This window comes from Octopus bimaculoides, chromosome 16 (assembly GCF_046866305.1).
Source record: "Octopus bimaculoides isolate indiv1 chromosome 16, ASM4686630v1, whole genome shotgun sequence".
Classification (NCBI taxonomy): domain Eukaryota; kingdom Metazoa; phylum Mollusca; class Cephalopoda; order Octopoda; family Octopodidae; genus Octopus; species Octopus bimaculoides.
The window spans coordinates 44,080,393-44,102,090 of NC_142943.1; the positions used below are offsets into that span (position 1 = coordinate 44,080,393).

Consider the following 21,698-nt stretch of genomic DNA (forward strand, 5'->3'; position numbering starts at 1 on the left):
ACTTTTTAAACAAGCACACACTTGATAACATAGTCCAGGATACACTACTTTGGAAGAAAGGTTATGGCTTGAATGATTTTGATTGTACATCTACATGATAAGAGCCGCCCCGAGAACTAAACAACGAGACCAATTCTAAAACAGTGTCTCATTTCAGATCAGAATTACCGTCATAGTTATATTACGAAGATGATTTTAAAGATAAACACACAATCTATGAGATGAGATCAGGCATGTGATCGAGCATATTTATGATCAAAGGCGTTCCACATATGACCAGCAGTTTCTTTTTTGTTTCTTTGTCTTTTTTTTTCTCTAGCAGTGTATCTCAGAATACATGTATGATTTAAAGGAGGTTTAGTTACTGTTTCTAGTAGAACGACTGACTGTGTAGAGACTTGATTCTTCATACTTAAATATATTTAGTGTCATGAATGATTAAAAAATAAAGTTAATTATCAACTAAGTTCGTATCACTAATTAAACTGTAAAAGTAAGTTGACAAGAAGCATCGGTAGATTTTACCGATTTTTGGAATAACTATCATTTTTATGTGTGTATTTATATTTGGATGGAGGATTCGTTCTGGACTCTTGAGTCTCGTGTCTGGTCCCATAGTGGGGAGGAATTTCAACCATGTTTCGTGTCTGCTACCACAACAGCTCCTTTATAGGATCCAGTTAGCTCAAGACATCATCAGGAGGAACCACGTCCGGTTTCGGCCCCTAATCCTCTACCGTTTTGACGTGGCGGGGCCCCTCCTTTCGGAGGTGTCTTCAGCTCTGGTGTTGGGTGCATGTCTTCTTTCACTGTTTGTGACTGTTCTAATTCAACTGTGGAATGTCCCTCGCTATGGTTATTTTCCAGGAGGTTCTGGCCACACGTCTTACGGTTCATCAACCCGCGTTGTTGAATTACTTTCTTCTGACATACCTTCCCTTGGTGGATTAGGATCCAGTTAGCTCAAGACATCATCAGGAGGAACCACGTCCGGTTCCGGCCCCTATTCCTCTACCGTTTTGACGTAGCGCCCCCCCCCCTTCGGAGGTGTCTTCAGCTCTGGTGTTGGGTGTACTGATGTCGCTCCTTTACACATGGGAGACTACCATTTACGGGCATCATGTAAGGGTCGTTGAACGCTTCCATTTGATACATTCTGAATGTTGGCTGGTCCTTGCGGACTAGACACGGAGGTCTTGAAGGGAGTGTTAACGTCCTGGACTCTGAGGTGTTGGTGCCCAAGCACTGATTACGTTGATTTGATCGGAGGCTCACTAAGCAGATGATATAAGGTGAAGTTGTTTATGGAAATTGTCCCCAGCAGAAACCAAGACTGCGATTTAAGGATTGTGTAAAATCCTCGTTGAAAATATGTGGAATATGAGGGGTCAATTGGGAAAGCAATTCTTATCATCGCCACCAAAGGAGAAAAATAAAAGGAGGAGTGAGCGATTTCGAAAAGGCATGAATATTTCATGGAAAATTTAAGCAAACTGCTCGAAAACGCACCGCCAGTGTAGTGCATAGGGAAGACTTGGTCTACAATATCTGAAGACCTGTATGTTTACCAAGAGCTGGACTCTTTAATTACCAGCAGAGCCACAAGTGCAAACTATAAATTTGCTTGAGTGCACAATGTTCTTAATGGTCAATGAGGATCTTCCTCGATCACGAGTGGACAGTCATTGTGTATGCATGTATGTGAGAGAACAAGACGTGTGTATATATGTATGTACGTACGTGACCTCGTGTATATAGGTATATGTGTGTGTGTGTATGTATATATGTGAGTGTACGTCGGCTCTGTATATGTGAACGTATGTCAGCTGCATTAGACAGTATCCTGCATAATTATATTTTAATTCACTAATTAGAAAATTATTGAAATAAACCAAACGAGTTTTATTTACACTGTCTTTGTTGTCATTTATTACCGATCGTTTGTTTAATTTCCTATTGAATTCATTTCAGTTTATTACTCTTCGTCTGCCATTTTATATGTACAAAGTTTAAAAGATCACCACATGCACACAATTATTAGTTTTATTACACTCACATACAAAGAAATGCAAGCGATGTCACATTCACGCGCACTCTTCACTTTATAAATGACACTGACTCATTGGCTATACGACATAAAGGTCTAGACGGCATAACACGAGAGGAATTTTTTTGAAAAAAAAGATCATTTGTAACACCTGGCCGAATGTTTCGCTTACAACTTAAAATTCGTTTAAGTTGCAAGTGAAACATCCGGTCAAGGGGAAATAAATGTTATAGGTGCAGGAGCGGCTGTGTGGTAAGTAGCTTGCTTACCAACCACATGGTTCCGGGTTCAGTCCCACTGCATGGCACTTTGGGCAAGTGTCTTCTACTATAGCCTCTGGCTGACTAAAGCCTTGTGAGTGGATTTGGTAGACGGAAACTGAAAGAAGCCCGTCGTATACATGTATATATATATATGTGTGTTTGTCCCCCTAACATCGCTTGACAACTGATGCTGGTGTGTTTACGTCCCCGTAACTTAGCGGTTCAGCAAAAGAGACCGATAGAATAAGTACTAGGCTTACAAAGAATAAGTCCTGGGGTCGATTTGCTTGACTAAAGGTGGTGCTCCAGCATGGCTGCAGTCAAATGACTGAAACAAGTAAAAGAGTATCCATCCATCAATTCATCCATCTATCCACCCATCCATTCCCCACTCATGGATGCTAGAAGCCCTTCAACTTGCTAATGTTCCAGTGAGAATAGTCAAAGCCATAGCTGACCAAACTTCATCGTGGGCCACCATCTTAAAATTAAACACATAGGGTGGCTGTATTATTACCGACAGAATACAGTATCGCAAAGTTATATTCCAAGGAGACAGCATCTGTAAACCCATTGTCATTCATGTTAAGGAAGTCTGAAGGAAGGCTGTCTCACTAGTTCACAAGGAAACAGAAATACCAAAATTACACACTGTTTCTTTGTGGATGATGACTTAAAACTTTATGTAAATAATATGCATGAGATGAAAAAGAGCCTTGATCTAGTTACAACATTCTCAAAGGATGCAAGGTTGGAGTTTGGTCAGGATAAATGTTGTTATATGGTGGTGAAGAGGGAGAAAACTATAAACCAGACTAGTAACATCTCCATCAATGATTTGACTGTTTCCCTGTATCTGATGTTATAGATATCTAGAGGTGGATGAAAATATCTTACAATAGCACCTGTAACAAAACATGTGTCACTAAAGAATATTACAGCCAAATAAAGAAAATTTGGACCTCAGAACTCTGCATTCAATAAAACAATGGCCCATAATGTATTTACAGTGCAGTACTCATACCAACATTTGGGTTGCTTGATGAGATCTGAGTCATTGATGTAAAAACCAGAAAAATATTTATAAGCACACATAATTTCCACATAAACAGTGACATAGACCACCTCTACCTAAAATGAAAACAAGGCAGCAGAGGCTTAACATCGATCCAAAGTGCTTTTGAATGTTGTATCATATCCTTTTGGCAACATCTTTTAACCACCAAATGTCGAAGTGTATCCCTTGACCAAGTTTGCATACACGAGGCAGATAACATCATAAGACTTGGAAGGCAGCTCCTTGAGCAACGCTCTTTGTCTGATAACCTAGAATACATACCCAAAGAAGTCGCACGGCTCTACCACAACACATCATCAGATGAAAGGCTGAGCCTATATGAGCAGAAGACCATGCATTGATATGTTGGTAGAAAGCTCCGTGATGATAGTAAAATTGATCAGCAAAGCAGTTTATCATGGACTAATAGCCAGATTACTAACTCCCACTTTGAGGGGCAGGTATTTACAATCCAGGAACAACAAATATCAACCAAGAACCTAATGCACAAAAGGGATAGAGATGCAGGAAAAGCTGTGAAATGTGACAACCGATGCAGACTTTGTGGAGTTCACACTGAAGATATCACCCACATCGTAAGCAGTTGTCCGAAAATGTCATCACAGGATTATCTACCAATGAGACATGATGTTGTAGCTAGAACACTCTATAATGAAATCCATTGGAAGAAATAAGAACCCACAATATGGTAGAAGCCATAGCCACTCATAATAAAAAGGAATACTGGTGGAATGTCCCAGTGAAGACCTCAATAAAATGTAAACACAACAGACCTGATATAATGATTTGGGATAGAGAAAAAAAACTGTGCACAGTTGTGGAAATTAGCTGCCCAGCGGATGTTAACATAAAACTGAAGATCAGTGAAGCAGTTACTCTATCTAGATTACAAGTTCAGATTTATACCTGAAATTATACCGTTGTTGATGTTGAAATTTGAATGAAGGAGACTTGGATCTAGGTTAGAAACTGGTTTTTTCTCTATTGGTATGAAATCTTGAAATAAACTGAATAATGACATACAGACATACATTCTGTAAGTGAAACAGTAAAAATATATAGGACTTTTCTCAAGTTTAAAATGTGACATTGTTTCCGTCATCTACATTCCAACGATGGAGCTTTGTATCTTTGTTAAAAACTAGCCTCTTCCTCAAAGGAAGAATTCAGATAATCAAAAACAGAAGAGAGACATACATACGTACAGCCACCAAATTAATAAGAAAAAAGAAAGGAAAACACAAAACGACCAGATTTTGTGTGGAACCAAAAGAAAAGACACTCTTTGATGGATATCAGCAGCCCTGTGGACTTCAATATAGTATTTAAAAATACACACGAAAAATACATCTATGGACCTTTGATAAGAAGTTTGCATATCCAGTAGCCAAGGTACACTGTCAGCTTCGTGTCTATTAGTATGGGAGCAACAAAATACATAGCAACATATCTGGAGCAAAGTATGGTTGAACTGGAGATCTTCGTAAGAGAATGCAAATTTTTAATTTATACGCTACAAATGATCACAATATCTGGGAATGTAAAATCTCAAAGACCTCCTTAAGATTTAAAGAATGATGGTTAAAACTCGATACTTTCCTTCACAACCTTGCTACCAAGCAAGTGGCCAATCAAAATTTGCTCTAAATTAAAAAGAGACAGAGAACAAAGAACACACACACACACACACTACATACATACCTACATCAAAAGCCATCCATTTCTTTTATAGAACGCGAAACTTAATGAAAAGGTAAATTTTAGGGTACTTTTTGGTTATCTCACCCCCATTAAAAAATTGCTATTAAAAAATTGGGTTATCCCTCCCCCAATAAAAAATAGAGTTAATGTGGTGACAAGAGATTGGATAAAAGAGTTAGATCCTTTTGATTTAATACTTCAACACATTGTTGACGTTTGGCCCCCTAAATAGGAATGGTATGATTTGATATAAAAATGTTATCAGATTAATTTTTTCAGTTTTCATGTTTATTAATTTTTTCATTTCTGTATGATTTGTAAAAATATTATCAGATTCAAAACGATGTTTCATCTATTCACTTTTCATGTTTATTAATTTTTCCTTTTTTTTTTCTTATTGAGGGTTAAACAATTTTTTAGTTGAGGGAGATAACTAAAAGTACCGATATTTCTGGTAAAACTTTGGGAGATAACCTAATTTTTTAATGGGGGTGAAATAACTAAAAAGTACCAATTTTACACGGAAGGGAAACCCAACAGATATTTGATCAGGTGTCTGTCATGAAGTTATGTAAATTAACCTGATTGAAATAATTGCTGTACGTAATTTAGACTGTCAGAAATCAACACCAGGTTAAATTTAAGTAAGCAGTAAAAACAAGGGAGGTAACTCGTAAGTAATTAAACTGTGCTGGATTCTGGCGCGAAAAATTTTAAATCATTTAAACGTTACTGGAACAAATACAATGAAAAGTACCAAAGAATTAGCCAGGTAACTATTGCAAAAATAAGTTTTCAATCTTCTGGTTAAACTAAGGATTAATAATGATCTCTATTTTAAACGTATTTACTTAAAATTCTGAACTATGTGTAATTATGGTAGTTTGTTATTGAAATGGCATATTCCATCGTTCAAAATGTTTCGGATTATTTGAAGTAGTCGGTGGAATACCTGGCGCCCTTCTTTAACACCACAGAATGACTTCTCTTGTAGTACGTGAAACCGAAGAATCATTGAATATTTCCAAAATTCAAGACAGCACCAGACGTTGATATACGTACTTCTTTAACTATTTCAAATGATTATTGTAATATAATGGGAGGTAGAGACGGACTATATGTAATCTGAACCTTCCTCCCCCCCTTATTAATTAATTTTTTTTACGGAATCCCACGTTTTAGTCTATGGAGATTCCGAGGCTGAAACGTTAGAAGCTGCAATCATAGAAAATGTGGAGCCACCAACTACGATTTTCACGGATATGTGGCCCAGTTACCAAAATCTTCAGAAACTGGGATACATTCGTGGTACCGTGAGCCATTCATGGAATTTTGTTGATCCCGTTAGTGGGGTATGTACGAATAATGTAGAGGCATTCTGGTCACGGATAAAACGTGGACTGAAATACAAAAGTGGATCATGTGGTAACATGAAATGGTTACATATTGATGAGGCAATGTACCGTGATTATTACGATATGAAATGTGAAAATTCGTGGGAGAACTTTCAGACATTTATCAAGCACATAGCCAAAATATATTCACAGTGATTTCAGAAAGGTAAAGGTTACAGTTTTTTTTTTGTTTTCTTTTTTTGCTTTCGAATTTTGTTACAGGCTTTTTTTAAAATTTATTATTTTGTATTTTTCGTTTTCGAATATATGTTCTCTGATAAAAAGCGTGAAACTCGCAGTTCAACTTTCTGAGTAAATGCAAGATTTGGATTGTCCGCGTTTAGCTGTTATTTCTAGCATATCAAGTTTCGTGGTGGGGACTCCACATGCCGTGATCCTTTTGCTGTTTCAATATAAATGTAAGCCGTTCATTTTCACATCTAAGTTGCGAGGGAGCTATTCGTACGACCTGGACATGTAGAACACAATGTCAGAAATGAAAATCGCCAAAAAAAAAAGTTTGGGAGGGGGGAACTTTTATAGGGGGAATCGCATGATTGTGATATGTAGAACACATTATCGAAAGCGAGAATCGCCAAAATGAAAATATAAAAAAGTTACAGTTTTCCCTCAGTGTCTAATCCCAATGTGCACCGCCACATGTTTTAGGGGAGGGAGCTATAGATCAGGACGGCTGTTTGATGGAATTTTTGGATGAAAATGCCTGGTGGTATTTTGTTATATCCCTTTACATCCTGAGTTCAAGACCTCTTCATCCTTCTGGAGCCGATAATATAAAGTTACCAGATCTTGGAAAAGATCCCAGTCAAGTACTGAAGGCCGATTAAATTCCTGCAAGGTATTCTGGATGTAAACAGAATGGAATTGTAATCAATGATGAAAATGAGCGTTAAAACTAAGAGTATGCTAAAGTCCAGAGGCTAAGATTGAGAAGGTAGGGCACCACCTTTGTGAACTGAAAAAGTAGAACACTTTCCTCCTAATGTACCCCACTATCTCCATCACTGGTTACAAAAGAAGCTTAAATCAAGCTCACTACGTAACTTATTTTATCAAGGTCCTCTCCTTGTACCATCAGTGAACGGCAAGCAAAGTTGATTCGAAGCGACATAACTAAATGCCGCAAGGCATATTTCGCCTGTCGCTCTTTTTATCCATTGCTCGCCATGCACTAGTTGTCAAACTGAAATACCCACTACCCATCCGTGTCTTTTAAGGAGAAAACCAAGTAGACTTAGAATCCATATAACTCCTCTCTTGCTATAACGCTGGACAAGTTTAAAAAGCTTCACAACAGAATAAACTCAGCTAAAATTACCTAAAGACTAAATGGTGGTGTTAAACTAGACAAGAGATAAATTTGCCACCCAAGGACTCAGAATGTAAAAAACTACAACAGATGCTGCAGAAAATCTCTTTCAAAACTCTAACAATTCTGCCAATCCACCATTCTAGATGACTAGTATTTCATTTTATCAATCTTGAAAGGCTGAAAGCCAAATCAAGCTAGGTGAGATTTAAGTAAATATCACAAGATATTTTCTTTGCTGCTCTCCCAATTAAGTTGAGTCTGTCATTTTCTCTTCTGTGAGGCACAATATTGTGATGTCTAACCTCACCACTTCTTCCTATTGTTGCTTTCTGTTCCCTCTTTTATTTATTTTTTGTTTACCAGCTATAGTGCACCTGCACATTGCATACGATTAGCTCATTATTATTATTTTCGTCTTTGACAACAATGTTAATACATTTCTTATTGCTTTCACTTTTAGAGAGCTTGGCTTCCTTCGAAAACGTCTTCTAACGTCTCCAGCAAACAAAAAGGTGAAACGGCATAAAATAAGTAAGTATATTAGACTATTTAATTCATCAACATTTAACATTTGCGTTTTTATGCTGGTATGAATTGGACAAGTCTCACAGCATCTGTGGTCCATTTTTTATCTACTGCGCTAAAACAGAGGAGAGCAGCCATCTTTGTTACACTACAGAGGTTATTGCCAACAGTGTAACCCAACCCTTACATTGTCTCCATTTTTTTTTTCCATTGTGGAGAGGCATGATTTTAACAGATAAATGCTCTTCTGTCTCCAAGCACTTTCTGCATAAACTGGGTGCATCTTAATGTGCCACTGGCACTAGAGTCACTACCACGAGTTGTTTCTAGCAAGACTGAAGATTCCTTTCAACCATACATTACTTCTGCCCTTTCTCTTCTTTGACATGATTTTTGCAAAGAGAGAGATCACCTCCATCAAAACTGTTTCTTGGGAAAAGATATTTTGATTATTTTGTTCTGAGAAGTTTGATCCCAGAACATAAAGAGATAAACTAAATTCCACATTGTTTTAGTCCAATGATCTACCAATTCTGGCATCCATTCACCATCCTGACTTTTTTTCTGTTAATTTCAGTTCAAACCTTCGATTATCTGATAGTGATGGATTTTGAATCAACATGCTGGAGTAACATGAAAATGAAGCCACAAGAAATCAGTAAGAGAGAATTTCTTTGTCAGAATATGTTTGGAAATGTTGAAATGTAATGGTTTATTTTAGATAGTGGCGGTAGAGTGGCATAATGGATCTAGGTGTAGAGAGGACAAGAAAGTGAGAGCAGAGACTTAGCATAACTTGTGGGACCAGTTGATAATCCCTGAAACCAGAACTTGATCTTGTTTGTGCTCACAAGTGCCATTTTAGTCATGACACAGGAGAAGGAAACACAATAACCAAGCTAACTTAGGGTGTAGGGAGAGTACAACTCGAAGACAAAGTCTAACTTCTATTTTCTGGTCAATTTCAGTTGAATTTCCCGCCGTGCTACTCAATGCTTCTACAGGAATAATTGTTGCTGAATTCCAACAATATGTTATGCCCGAAGAATGTCCCATTCTAAGTAAATTTTGTCAAGAACTAACTGGGATTTCACAAGTGAGTGTATGTTTGTTTTTGTTATGTGTGTGTGAGTGTGTGTATGTCGCCTTTATTTGAAGGTGATGAAACTTTGAGTCGCAAAAGAGTGAGCCATAATCTTGAAGTGAATAAAGTGTGTTCTGTGTATTGATTGATTTTTCTCTCATTTGTACACCCAAAACACAAATCTATTTCATTGCCATGCAATACTCATCTTTTTTGTTTTACACATGTTGACAATGGACCTGTTAGAAAAGCAGGTAAGTCTCTATCAAATCACCCCCTAGTGGGTTTGAAGAAAAAATGCAATGGATAATGTATTTCTAGCTGTACTACATCTGGAAAAATGACAGGATGGTCACAATTCGAACATTTTTTATTATAGGTCTGATTAATGCGAGTTGACCTGGAGTTTAAACACTGGTGACATTTAAGGTATACAAGCCAGTGCAACCACCTCTATGTGATCACTTGCCTACTAAAAATAATATCTAAAATTCCCTCAACATATTTTTCTATTTTGAAAAAAGGAAAGCTACATTGTGTGTAGTCTATTTACATTAGAGGCCCCTATAAGTCAGGGTTTGACCATGTATTTGCACCTTAGAAACCTTACCCATATACAGGGAACTGGGTAAGGTATTTTATTTTGGAAGACTAACAACTTCCCATGCAGTTAATGTCTCCACCACTAATACTGGTTCTAGATTTTGGTACAAGGCCAGCATTTTTGGAGTAGGAGCAAAGTTGATTACATCAACCCAGTGCTCAACTGGTACTTATTTTATTGACCCTGAAAGGATGGCTGAAAGACAAAGTTGACCCCAGTGGATTTTGAACTCAGGACGAACAAAATGTCAATTAGCATTTTAGTTGGCGTGCTAATGATTCTACCAGCTCATTGCCTTCTCCCACCACCAATATTGTCCAAAAGAAAGTTCAGTATCAATATAGCCTGACATCAGTATGATTACCAACAAACTTGGGATGTAAATACCATAACGTATTTTGTCCAATGTTCTAATGCCAATCCAACCACCCTGAGCTGGTATTATATATTGTTGACCCCAAAAGGATGAAAGGCAATGTAGACCTTAGCAGGATTTGAACTCAGAATGTAAAATGTTGGAACAAATACTACAAGAATCCGTCTGATGCTCTAACAATTCTACTGATCCACTGTTTTTATTTACACTATATCTGAATATAAGATGGGGTAGTCATGGCTTGGTGCCTTTAATTATAGACCTATGAGATCAAAGCCGACTTAAGGTAAATGTATCATGGCCCCAGTACTAGAGAGGTGGTCTTGCCCTCGACATCACTAAAATGTCTTAACTCCATGTTGTCTTCACTTGTTTATCAACCACTTTACAAAGTGTCAACCAACACTAACGAGGTTACCTTATATCATATATACAGTAGAATGTTACTTGTCATATGATGTATGTGTGATTATAGACATATTTTTATATACAGAACTATTTAAAGTTTGGGTGTTACATTGAGCAGGTTATGTGATTATGTAGAAGCTTTCTGATTGATCAAATACTAAGAATTACTTTAAAATGGTTTGCTTCCAGCATCAAGTTGATAATGGAGTTCCATTGAGACTGTGCCTGAAAATGTTCAAGGATTGGCTTATGAAACTTAGTCGAGAAAAAGGAATCAAATTTTCTCCAAGTCAAGAAGACCAAAGTGGCCTTACTACCTTTGTTACTTGGTCAGGTAAATTCTGTTTTGCATTTTTTTGTATGTCTTCATTTTTATCACCTTTTTTTTTCACCCTTAACCATTTTGTTATCAAATCTCTATTGAAATGCACTGCATTTCTTTCAATTAATTTCGAAAATACAGAAAAATTTACTAAAATATTTTTGTCATTATTAAGCTGGTGATTAGAACAAATTAACATGAAGTTTTTGATGATAGGTTTTAATTTAGGTCACTTTAAAATGGGAAGGTTGTGTTATTGAACCAAGGGCAGTTTCAAATAGGTTGGTACCAAAAAGGTTGCAAGACAACTATACTGATCTATTGCTCCTGAGCACATATCTTCAAGGTATCTTGAGCACAAACCTTAACTTTTCTATGGCAGCCAAATTTTTCTCAACTCACATCATACATCATCATCATTTAACATGTTTTCTATGCTGGCATGGGTTAGACGGTTTGACTGGTAAGCCAGAGAGCTGCAAAACACAGGCTCCAGTCTGTTTTAGCCTGGGTTCTACAGCTGCATGGTCTTCTTAATGCCAACCACTCCACAGAGTGTACTGGTGTCTTTTATGTGAAAGCATGTCTACCCCCTGGTTAGACATGCTTTCACAGAAGATTGGAAACAAAACATTGCTTGGATCACAGTGGTACTCGTTTACAACTATTGTGTGATGTCAAAACAAAGGTAAACACACACACAGTATCTAAAAAAAAAGGAATTAGTAATGACTGTGATGTCATCATAAGTCTTGTCTGTGAGGCAGTAGCAACACACACACACACAAACACCAAAAAAAGAAAAAAAACAAACGCTATTTAGTACCTCAAGAGTGACATTGTTGGGAATTCATGTAGAATTGATAATTCTTTAAACCATATTCCCTCACAATACCATAGTAATTTCAGTGTCTACAGTTAGCAGGTGGTGGATGGTTTGGTAGGGTGGATGGAATAATCAGTGGAACACCAGACAGACTGCTATGTGATATTTTATGTCCCTTAATCTTCTGAATTTTAATCCTTTTGGGTTTTTCATTCATCTCATATCAATGAAATAAGTACCAGTCACATACTGGGGTTGAACTAGTTGACAGACAATATATGTCTATAGGGAGGGTAGTAAGGTGCTTAGTAGCATTTCATCCAACTTTGCATTCTGAGTTCAAATTCCACTGGTGTCTGCTTTGCTTTCCATCCTCTCAGGGTCTATAATATTATAAGTACCAGCTGATCATTGGGGTTAATATAATCAACTTACTCCCTCCCCGGAATTTGTTGGCCTTGGGCCAAAAATTTGAAGCCAATATATGTCTACCAGTTGAGGACTGGCTAATGACCTAGGGCTAAACAACAACAACAGTGACAGTTTCTATGTTTATCTTTTGTAGATTGGGATCTATCATTGTGTCTGAGAAATGAATGTCGCCGTAAACAGCTGTGGAAACCAGTGGAATTGAACCAATGGATTGATCTGAGAGCCACATATAAGGTAAAACGTTTATTGGTTTTAATGCCACACCTTCCCCACCACACATATGTACTGAAGCCCCACTCTGTAAAAAGGGATTTTAGTCTTCTAGACTGCATAGTGACCTCACTGGTGCTGGTACCACTGAAAATAAGCACCCATTACATGCTGTAAGTTGGTTGGCATTAGGAAGGGCACCCACCTGTGTAAACTATGCCAAACTGAACTGCAATGCTCATCAGATCCTGTCAAACTGTCTGACACATGACAGCATGGAAAACACATTAAGTGGTGCTTATTGTATGGTGGTGGTGGTTGTGTTGATGGAGAAGAAGGAAAAGAAATTCTAAAAATGACCCAGAATCAAGAGATTTAAAGTAAACCTAACAAGGACTAAAATCTCAGCTGGAAAGAAGACAAGATTCTTTTACCGTCTGGAAAGTGGATGTGCCTGATATGTAGAAGGGTAAATAGGGATTTCAAAACATGTACTCAATGTAAGCTATGGGTACATAGCAGGTGTATTTGGATCACAGGTAAATTCACAGTAATGGAAGACTTCATATGTGGCAGATACACAAGAAAAGTTAGTAATAATGATACCTAGGGATAAATTCTTTCAAATCATTGCCTGAAGAACCATTTATGGTGAAACTATTTGTTCTAATGGGCTGAAGAATAATTCAGCTTTTGAATAGAAATATATAGATACATGCATACATAAAACACACACACGCACATAAATATACAACCTTGTCACACAGTGTTATGCTAATTCTACCTGACAGTTGACTGTTACTCTAAGAGTACACATGTCTGTGGAATACTCAGTCACTTACTCTGCAAACCAATGAGTACACAGTTCAATGAAACAAACCACTGATAAACTCTTTGTTGCACCAAGTCAAGGATCCATTCCTTCCTCTCCATTTCTTTTAAAAAATCTTTCACTTTTAAAATATTTATTTTCAGAATTTCTACAGCAGAAAACCTAATGGTTTAAATGGTGCTCTCCAAGAAGTTGGTATTTCATTCCATGGACGACAACACTCAGGTAAAGCATTTCTCTACAAATTTATCCTTTGAAATATGCTTCCACACACTTTTAATGTAGGCCATTCTTGTTGTTTAATGAACAGTCAGTCTCATTCTTCTAGAGCTTGGATCAAAGATGTTCTACCCGTCCTGCCTTTTACTTAGACATAGTGTATGTGAGATTTCCTGTTTTTTTTTGTGGGTATTTTTATAGTAAAATGTGATTTAAGGAAGATTTAACTGCTATCTCTTGCAGTGTGAAGTGAGCATAATGAAACTCCCTAATTGTTGGTGTTGCTTAGCAACTCTAAACCTGTTGACCTATGATTAAAAATATTCCAACTGTGTCAACTCTTTTATTTAAAGGCAGTAAGATGAGATTTGGATGACATTCAGCTGCTATTTCTATAGGATCAGAAACCATGTAGAAGTTCCCTTGTTTATCACCTGATCAGATCTGGTCAAGTAAACCTATGATCAAAGGTATTTCTGCTGAAATCATTTCTTTCCTGAGACATGATACTGTAGCAAAACGTGGCTTCCCTTCTGTCAACACAGCTCCAACAGCAAAAGTTAGCAGCAGACCACAGACTAGCCCAGAAAGCCAGCTTGCCCTGAGAAGAAGTCATGCACAGCTAGGTGTCTTCAGAACACACATCTCGTGGAATGTAGTTCTTTGTTAATTAGTTTCACACTGACTGGCTTCTATTTACTACTTGCCTCCACACAAAGACTAGGCCCTCCTTATAGACTTGTGCATTAATCTAGGATCTTCTAAACAGTCACGTGACTTTGTAACTTCTAGAACTTTATTCTTAACCAATCAGCTTTCTGGCTGCTTGGTAAGGCCCCCCCCCATTCCCACCATACATCATCTGACCATATGAGACATGTCATTTATTACATGACATAATTCTGGAATTTTCTGTGACACTCTAACATGATGCAATATTACAGAGTGATTTCACAAAAAGCTAAACAATATTATGTAATTATTGCACAGAAAACTAAACAACTTCACAAATTTACTGTAGAAAATCATAGTTAAGTTAATACAAACATAACTTATTCTCTCCTTCATAACAATATCTATGAATAACTTCATAAATTGACCATAGAAAATCATAGTTAAGTTAATACAAGCACCACCACCACCATCATCATCTTTCTGTTGTTTTATTTATTAAGGTTTGGATGATGCCCGAAATACAGCCTGTCTGGCCTGGAAAATGATCCAAGATGGATGCTTAATGAAAATAACTAAAACTCTGTCAGAGGTATATTTAAAAAAATTTTTCAAGATACATTACATACTGATAGATGTCACTGTTCTTTTTTTTATCTTTTCTCTTATAGGCACAGGCATGGCTGGGTAGTTAAGAAGCTCGGTTTGCAACCACACAGTTTCAATTTCAGTCCTACTGCACATTATCTTGGACTAGTGTCTTCTCCTGTAGCTCAGGGCTGACCAATGCCTCATGAATGAATATGGTAGATGGAGACTACATGGAAGCTTGTCATATATATAAACATGTCTGCATTTGTCCGTGCATTACACTGCTTAACAACAGGCATTGGTTTGTTTATGTTCCCATAACTTAGCAGTTCAGCAAAAGAGTCTGATAGAATAACTACCAGACTTATAAACAAATAAGTACTGGGGTTGATTTGTTTGACTAAATAAAAAACCTTTAAGCTAGTGACCCTGGCACTCCATAGATTACAATGGTTCCAGTTGATCAAATCAACGGAACAGCCTGCTCATGAAATTAATGTGCAAATGGCTGAGCACACTACAGACACATGTACCCTTAATGTTTTCCTCAAGGAGATTCAGTGTGACACAGAATGTTACATGGCTGGCCCTTTGAAATACACATACAACTCATTTTTGCCAGCTGAGTGGACTGGTGTAACATGAAATAAAGTGTCTTGCTCAAGGACACTGTGCCGCCAGGAATTGAACTCACAACCTCATGAACTTGAGGCGATTACCATAATTACTAAACCACATGCCTTCACTTAGCTACAGTACAGACTGAAACAAGTAAAAGATATTACCTGCACTATTATTGACCTACTCCTCTCTCTATCTATCTATCTATCTATCTCTCACACATTTTAGAATTAATAAATGTTATTTTGCCAAAGAGAACTCAATGCTGATTAACAAAGTACTTTTTGTTTTGTTGTCAGTAGTTATTGCATTTTGATATTACATCTCTGCTACATGGCAGTGAAGGACATGCATAGGCTTGAAAGAAACAAAGCCGGGTTGCTTTGCTGGATGTGCAATGTCAGTGTGCATGTTCAACAGAGTGTAAGCATCTTGAGAGAAAAATTAGGCATAAGAGGCATCAGATATGCTGTGCAAGAGAGACGACTCTAACTGTGGAGGGAACCTGTGGTAGAAGTAGATCCAGGAAGAAGTGTTGAAGCATGATCTTCAAACTTTGAGCCTCACAGAAGCAATGACTAGTGACCAAGACCTTTGGCAGTATGCTGTGCTTGAAAAGACCCATTCAGCCAAGTGAAATCATAGTCATAGCTGATGTTGGTGTCCCATAAGGAGCATCATTCGAGCATTGGGCCTCACAGACGCAAAGTGGCTGAGTTACTTTCAAGTGTTGGGCCTCATGAAGGCAATGACCAAGACCTTTGCCATTATGTTGTGCTTGAGAAGAAGACCCATCAAGCCGAGCAAAATCACAATCATGGCAGATACTAGTGCCACGCAAATGGCACGTAAAAGCACCCATTAGACTCTCATAGTGGTTGGCGTTAGGAAGGGAATCCAGCTGTAGAAAACCATGCCAAATCAGACTAGAGTCTGGTACAGCCTTCCAGCTTACCAGCCCTAGTTAAACCGTCCAACCCATGCTGGCATGGACAACGGACATTAAATGATGATGATGAACTACTAGTTTCACCTTTAGATGGTTCTTCGGTGTAATGTAGTGTAAACTCTTACATTACACCTCCATATAGTGGTTCTTTAAAAAAGAAATCAATGTGTATGGTTTGGAACATGAGAATTTCTACTACATTACCTGAAGAACCATCTAAGGGTGAAACTAATTGTTTGTAATGTTAAAATGGAATAACTATTGATATAAGTATGTATGTATGTATACACACACACACACACATGCACATGCTCAAAGCATCTTGTGTATTTAGGTCACTCCACTTCATCCTACATTTCCTGCCAATGGATAGAAAGTTTCCACTATTTTGATGACCAATCTGCCACTCTTCCAACAGTAGCAGCAGTAATAGTAGTGGCAGTAGTAGTGTTCTATATTTAAGAGATGAGAAATTACGTACATTATTTACATTTCAACCCATGCTAGCATGGAAAGCGGACGTTAAACGATGATGACGGATATTTGTTCTCATTTTGTTTGTTGTTAACACAATGTTTCAACTGATATACCCTCCAGCCTTCATCAGGTGTCTTGGGGAAATTTCGAACCTGGGTTCTCATTCCTAAGGTATTTTTCAATGTTGTTAATATTATTATTACTATTACTGTTAATATTCAGGTCACTGCTTGGAATCGAACTCGGAATCTTGGGGTTAGTAGCCCGCGAACAAGCTTATATTTCATCATTGTCTGTACACCAACTAATAAAAGACAAAAAAAATCATCCAGCTATATAACCTGTTGTTCTAATAATTTATAGAACCATCACTCACCTGAAATTGTCCTATTTGTAGTCTGTGTTAACTTGAGAGAAAACAAGAAAATATTCTCAATAAAGAAATATTGACTTTTTTGTGTGTGGTTTTTGCATTTCATGAAACAATTCCATTTGTCTAAATAACATTTTGTGATTCATTTTCCTGTTAGAATGGAGGTCATGTGAAAACCAGGGCACTGAGATAACAAATGCCCTCTTCAGTTGGAACATTTAAAGGCAGCCATATTATATGTATATATAAAACAAATTGGCTCTCATGCTAAAGTAAAACTAAACAAACCCTTTATTATATTTTTTTGGTAAGTATGAGTAAGGGATCATTAAAAAAGAGAGGGGGGGGGGGTAAACAAAGACAAAAGCAAATATTGTGGGGCCTTTTGTTAATCACAAATGAATTATTGGACATTGTGTTAGGTCAGGAGTTTGTTTATGATCAGTAGCTAACTCATTTTAAGTGTATTTTGATGTTTGCTTAAAATTGATTGGGGAAAAAACAACAGACATCACAACTGGTTCACCAGAGAAATATCTAGTGGAGGCGATGGCAGTGGCAGCTGTTGAAACCTTTTCTTTGTGGTGTTGTGTTTCCTTCATATTCTGGCAGAGGAAAGCCCCAATAAGTACCAGTAATATGCTGAGTTTAATTTATTTGACTCTGTCCTCTCCCCTAATGTATGATACTGTACTGATGTGAACAAAACAATTATGTACAGTGATGTTTGTCTCACCGAAGACTGTCATTGGTTTCCTTTATACTATATTTCAGCCAGTCAATCTGTTTGTTCTCTCTCTCTCTTTCTCTCTCTTTCTCTCTCTCTCTCTCTCTCTCTCTTCCCTACACACACATACATAGTTAAATAAAATCCAGGAAAAAAACCTTGCAGAATGCTATACAATGCTCCTGCTACTTGATATGCATCAGGAATTCCATAGAATTTATATTAATAGATAAATGATACAAAATGGGATAAACGATATTCTTTATTTAAAATCACTACAATTGTTTCAACATATTTTTACACCTTTAGTACATTGACGAGGTGTGTAATCATTATCATACATTCAAGGTGTAAAATATGCCTCCTCAGGTGATTGTTTAAATAACTTCTTCATTAGATCCTTTCGTCATTTCACTCTACGATATTAGCTTTTGTGAAATGATGAGGATCTAACAAAGAACTTATTTTAGACAATCACCTGAGGAGGTGCATTTTACACCTTGGATGTATGATAATGATTACACAAAACATCACCAATGTACTAAAGGTGTAAAAACGTGTCGCAACAATTGTGATTTTAAATAAAGAATGTTGTTCATTCCATTTTCTATTATATATATATATATATAAAATATATAGATGGAGATATATAGGCTAGTATCTCTTGTGCTAGAAGATGAAGAAAATATTGCAAGTGAAATGTATCAACTGCATATTGTATGTCTGTATTGGAAAACGGATGTTAATGATGATGTATTAATATTAATGTAAATATTGGTATTAATATTAGTATATATGAAGGCAGCAAGCTAGCTGAATCATTAGCACATTGAGTAAAATGCTTAGCCGCAGTTCTTCTGACTCTGCTTTGAGTTCAAATTCTACCGTGGTCAATAAAGCATTAGTCAAGTATATAGGAGTCAATGTAATTGACTTGCCCACCTCCATGAAATTGCTGGCCTTGTGCCAAAATTTGAAACATTTTAGTATGTATTTGTATTAATATTGGTTTTAACATTATCATTGGTGTATGTATTAATGTTAGTGTGTTTATTAGTATGTATGTCTATATTGGGATGAATATATCATTTATGGTTCCTGGACTTGGAGTCTAATTTATCAGAAAATATCTACTGCTAGAAATATTGTTTCATGTATGACTTGTTTTGATTTATAACTATTGTCTTTTACCATTTCAGAACCCAAAGTCCTCAGCGCTAAATAAAAATATCAACAGTTTTACTGTAACCAAAGAAAAGCAAAAGACTGTCACATTGCATACTGCACAAACTAAGGTCTCTGGTGGTGGTGGTGGTAATAATAATAATAATAATAATAATAATAATAACAACAACAACAATTGTAATAATAGCAACAGCAAAAATGATGTTTTTAAACAGCCTTTGCCTATTATGGAAGCTTCTTTGGATAAGTTTCACAATGTAGTTTTAGTTAATACTTTACATCAGAACAAGCCTCAATTTAACACACCCAGAGCCCAATTTCAGGAATTTACTAAGCATGTCTCAACTGTTCCTGCAGAATCTTTCATAAATAACTTATCATCTTCAGGAACTGGATCATATGGAAAATATATAGATCTCACCAAAAGAAATCCAGGTTCCGACAAAAGTAATGCTAGTCTTGGCAGAAGCAATTTAGGTCTCAATAAAAGTAATGGTTTTACCTCAACTGTTGTGGCATCTCGCACTTCCTTAAATGATGGGGCATCAAGTTCTTCCACAAAGAGTGGAACATCTAGCTTTTCATCTGCTGTGACATCCGACTCTACCTCAACTGTTAAAGTTTCAAGCTCTTCTTCAAAGAGTGTTGCATCTAATACTTCCTTAAATGATGGAGCATCTAGCTCTTCCTCAAATGGATTTACTGGAATAAAATATTCATCATGTTTCTCAGAAAAAAGCAAAAACTTTCACGTTTATATTGATTTGAACAATTCAAAACTAGACTGGAATTCTTCTAAAGTTCCAGAAAATTGCAAAAATATTAACAAAAGGACAAATAATTCACGAGAACACTCCTCAAATAATCAAGAAGTCAAATTACAAACAAAAGCAAATTCTTCATGCTTCAACTTAACTTCAATCACACCTTTCAAGACACCACTAAATTTCAAATATTCAAATAAAAATTTCACAAATTTTGCCATTAAAGAAATCACCAATATGACAGTAATTTCTAATGTATGTGATACATCATTGAATAGAAGTTCAAGAAATATCACACCAAATGTAAATAAAGACTGTTCATTCAGTAAATCAATGAAAGCCACTCCACCTTTATGTAAATGTGGTTGCCGCTCAATGTTGCGCCTCTGCCAAAAGCCAGGCCCCAATATGGGAAGGCATTTTTACACTTGCCCCTTGAAGACAAGATCGAAAAATAAAAGCAAAAGAGGGAACTCAGTTGAACCATGTAATTATTTCCAGTGGGAATCACCAGTATCTCTCCATTCTTCATTTTGTTCTTCACCATTTTCGTCTTCCTCTATTTCCAACCGTTCTCTCAACATGTCCTCGACTACACGAAATCTTTCATTTGCTAAAACTGCCAATCTTTCCACTGGTGAGACATCACAAACACCTAAGTTCAGAAAACAGACAATACGACCATGTCAGCTTATTCCCTACAAATAAACTGTCACCATGTGGGAGTGGGGGTGGGGATGGACATATATTTTTTAAAGCATCATGTCTGCTACTGGTTTTCACTCAGATATACACTATGTGTATGTGTTTAATATTAATGCATTTTATTTTAATTTTTTTAAATTTTCTCTCACTTAACCTCTTTGTATCTACAATAATAATGTATCTCTCTATAAATAATATATTTATTCATTGTTCAAGATTCCGACCTGATTAATAATAATAATAATAATATAATATTAGTAACATCGTTAGGAATGAGAACCCAGGTTCGAAATTTCCCCAAGACACCTGACGAAGGCTGGAGGGTATATCAGCCGAAACGTTGTGTTAACAACAAACAAGATGAGGACAAATATCCGTCTAATGTAAATAATTCCTCATCTCTTAAATATAGAACTGTATTATTTTTGTATTAATATTTGTGTATTTTTTTAATATTGTTTTAACCTCCAACTTCTTTTTTTTTTTTTGGACCCTCTCCTTCTAGCTCATATAAGCTAGTATTGTTTATTTAGCATTCACTCTACCCTGAATTGTGGCACAATATGGACAGATTTCGGAATACCAATGAACTTTTATGTAAATATATCAACTTAAAGGATAAAGATATTACAATGGATATTACAATGAACAATACCAGGTGGACTCCCACTTTTTATCTCTCGTGTTTCTCTCTCTTACTTTTTTCTTGGTGACTTCTTTGTGATATAGTACTTGGGAAAGAATATATTTGCGACTGAAGATAGCTTTATACCATCCTGCCTATCAATTATATACCCATATAATGATGCAACGACTATGAAACTTGAAACACGTGTACCGCGGAATCCTTTGTGGTCTGTTTATATTTTTACGTTTTTAATATATATATATATATATATATATATATATATGTATGTATACACACACAGACACATACACACACATGCATATATTGTCTCATTGTTACCTGAAAGAAACTG

At 36.6% G+C, this 21,698-nt stretch overlaps 1 protein-coding gene across 4 annotated transcripts; it reads left to right on the forward strand.

The window, feature by feature from the left end:
• Positions 1–5,697: 5,697 nt before the first annotated feature.
• On the forward strand, positions 5,698–21,286 carry LOC106879625 (uncharacterized). Of its 4 annotated transcripts, none has more exons than XM_014929284.3 (9): positions 5,698–5,861; positions 8,277–8,347; positions 8,919–8,999; positions 9,310–9,437; positions 11,003–11,147; positions 12,527–12,627; positions 13,579–13,660; positions 14,830–14,918; positions 19,264–21,286. In XM_014929284.3, exons 1-9 carry the CDS (start codon positions 5,836–5,838, stop codon positions 20,719–20,721), a joined length of 2,181 nt encoding a protein of 726 aa, XP_014784770.2. In that variant the 5' UTR covers positions 5,698–5,835; the 3' UTR covers positions 20,722–21,286. The 4 variants fall into 4 exon arrangements, with proteins under 4 accessions (XP_014784770.2, XP_089220661.1, XP_052830005.2 ...); XM_052974045.2 differs by lacking the exon at positions 5,698–5,861 and adding an exon at positions 6,510–6,649 and having other exon boundaries at positions 19,264–21,010; XM_089364535.1 differs by lacking the exon at positions 8,919–8,999 and having other exon boundaries at positions 19,264–20,930.
• Positions 21,287–21,698: the final 412 nt, after the last annotated feature.

Coding starts and splice junctions, on each gene's coding strand:
- LOC106879625 (XM_014929284.3), top strand. CDS start 5,836: ATGAAAAGTACCAAAGAATTAGCCAG. Junction 12,628..13,578: donor ATCTGAGAGCCACATATAAG/GTAAAACGTTTA, acceptor ATTTATTTTCAG/AATTTCTACAGCAGAAAACC. Junction 14,919..19,263: donor TAACTAAAACTCTGTCAGAG/GTATATTTAAAA, acceptor TTACCATTTCAG/AACCCAAAGTCCTCAGCGCT.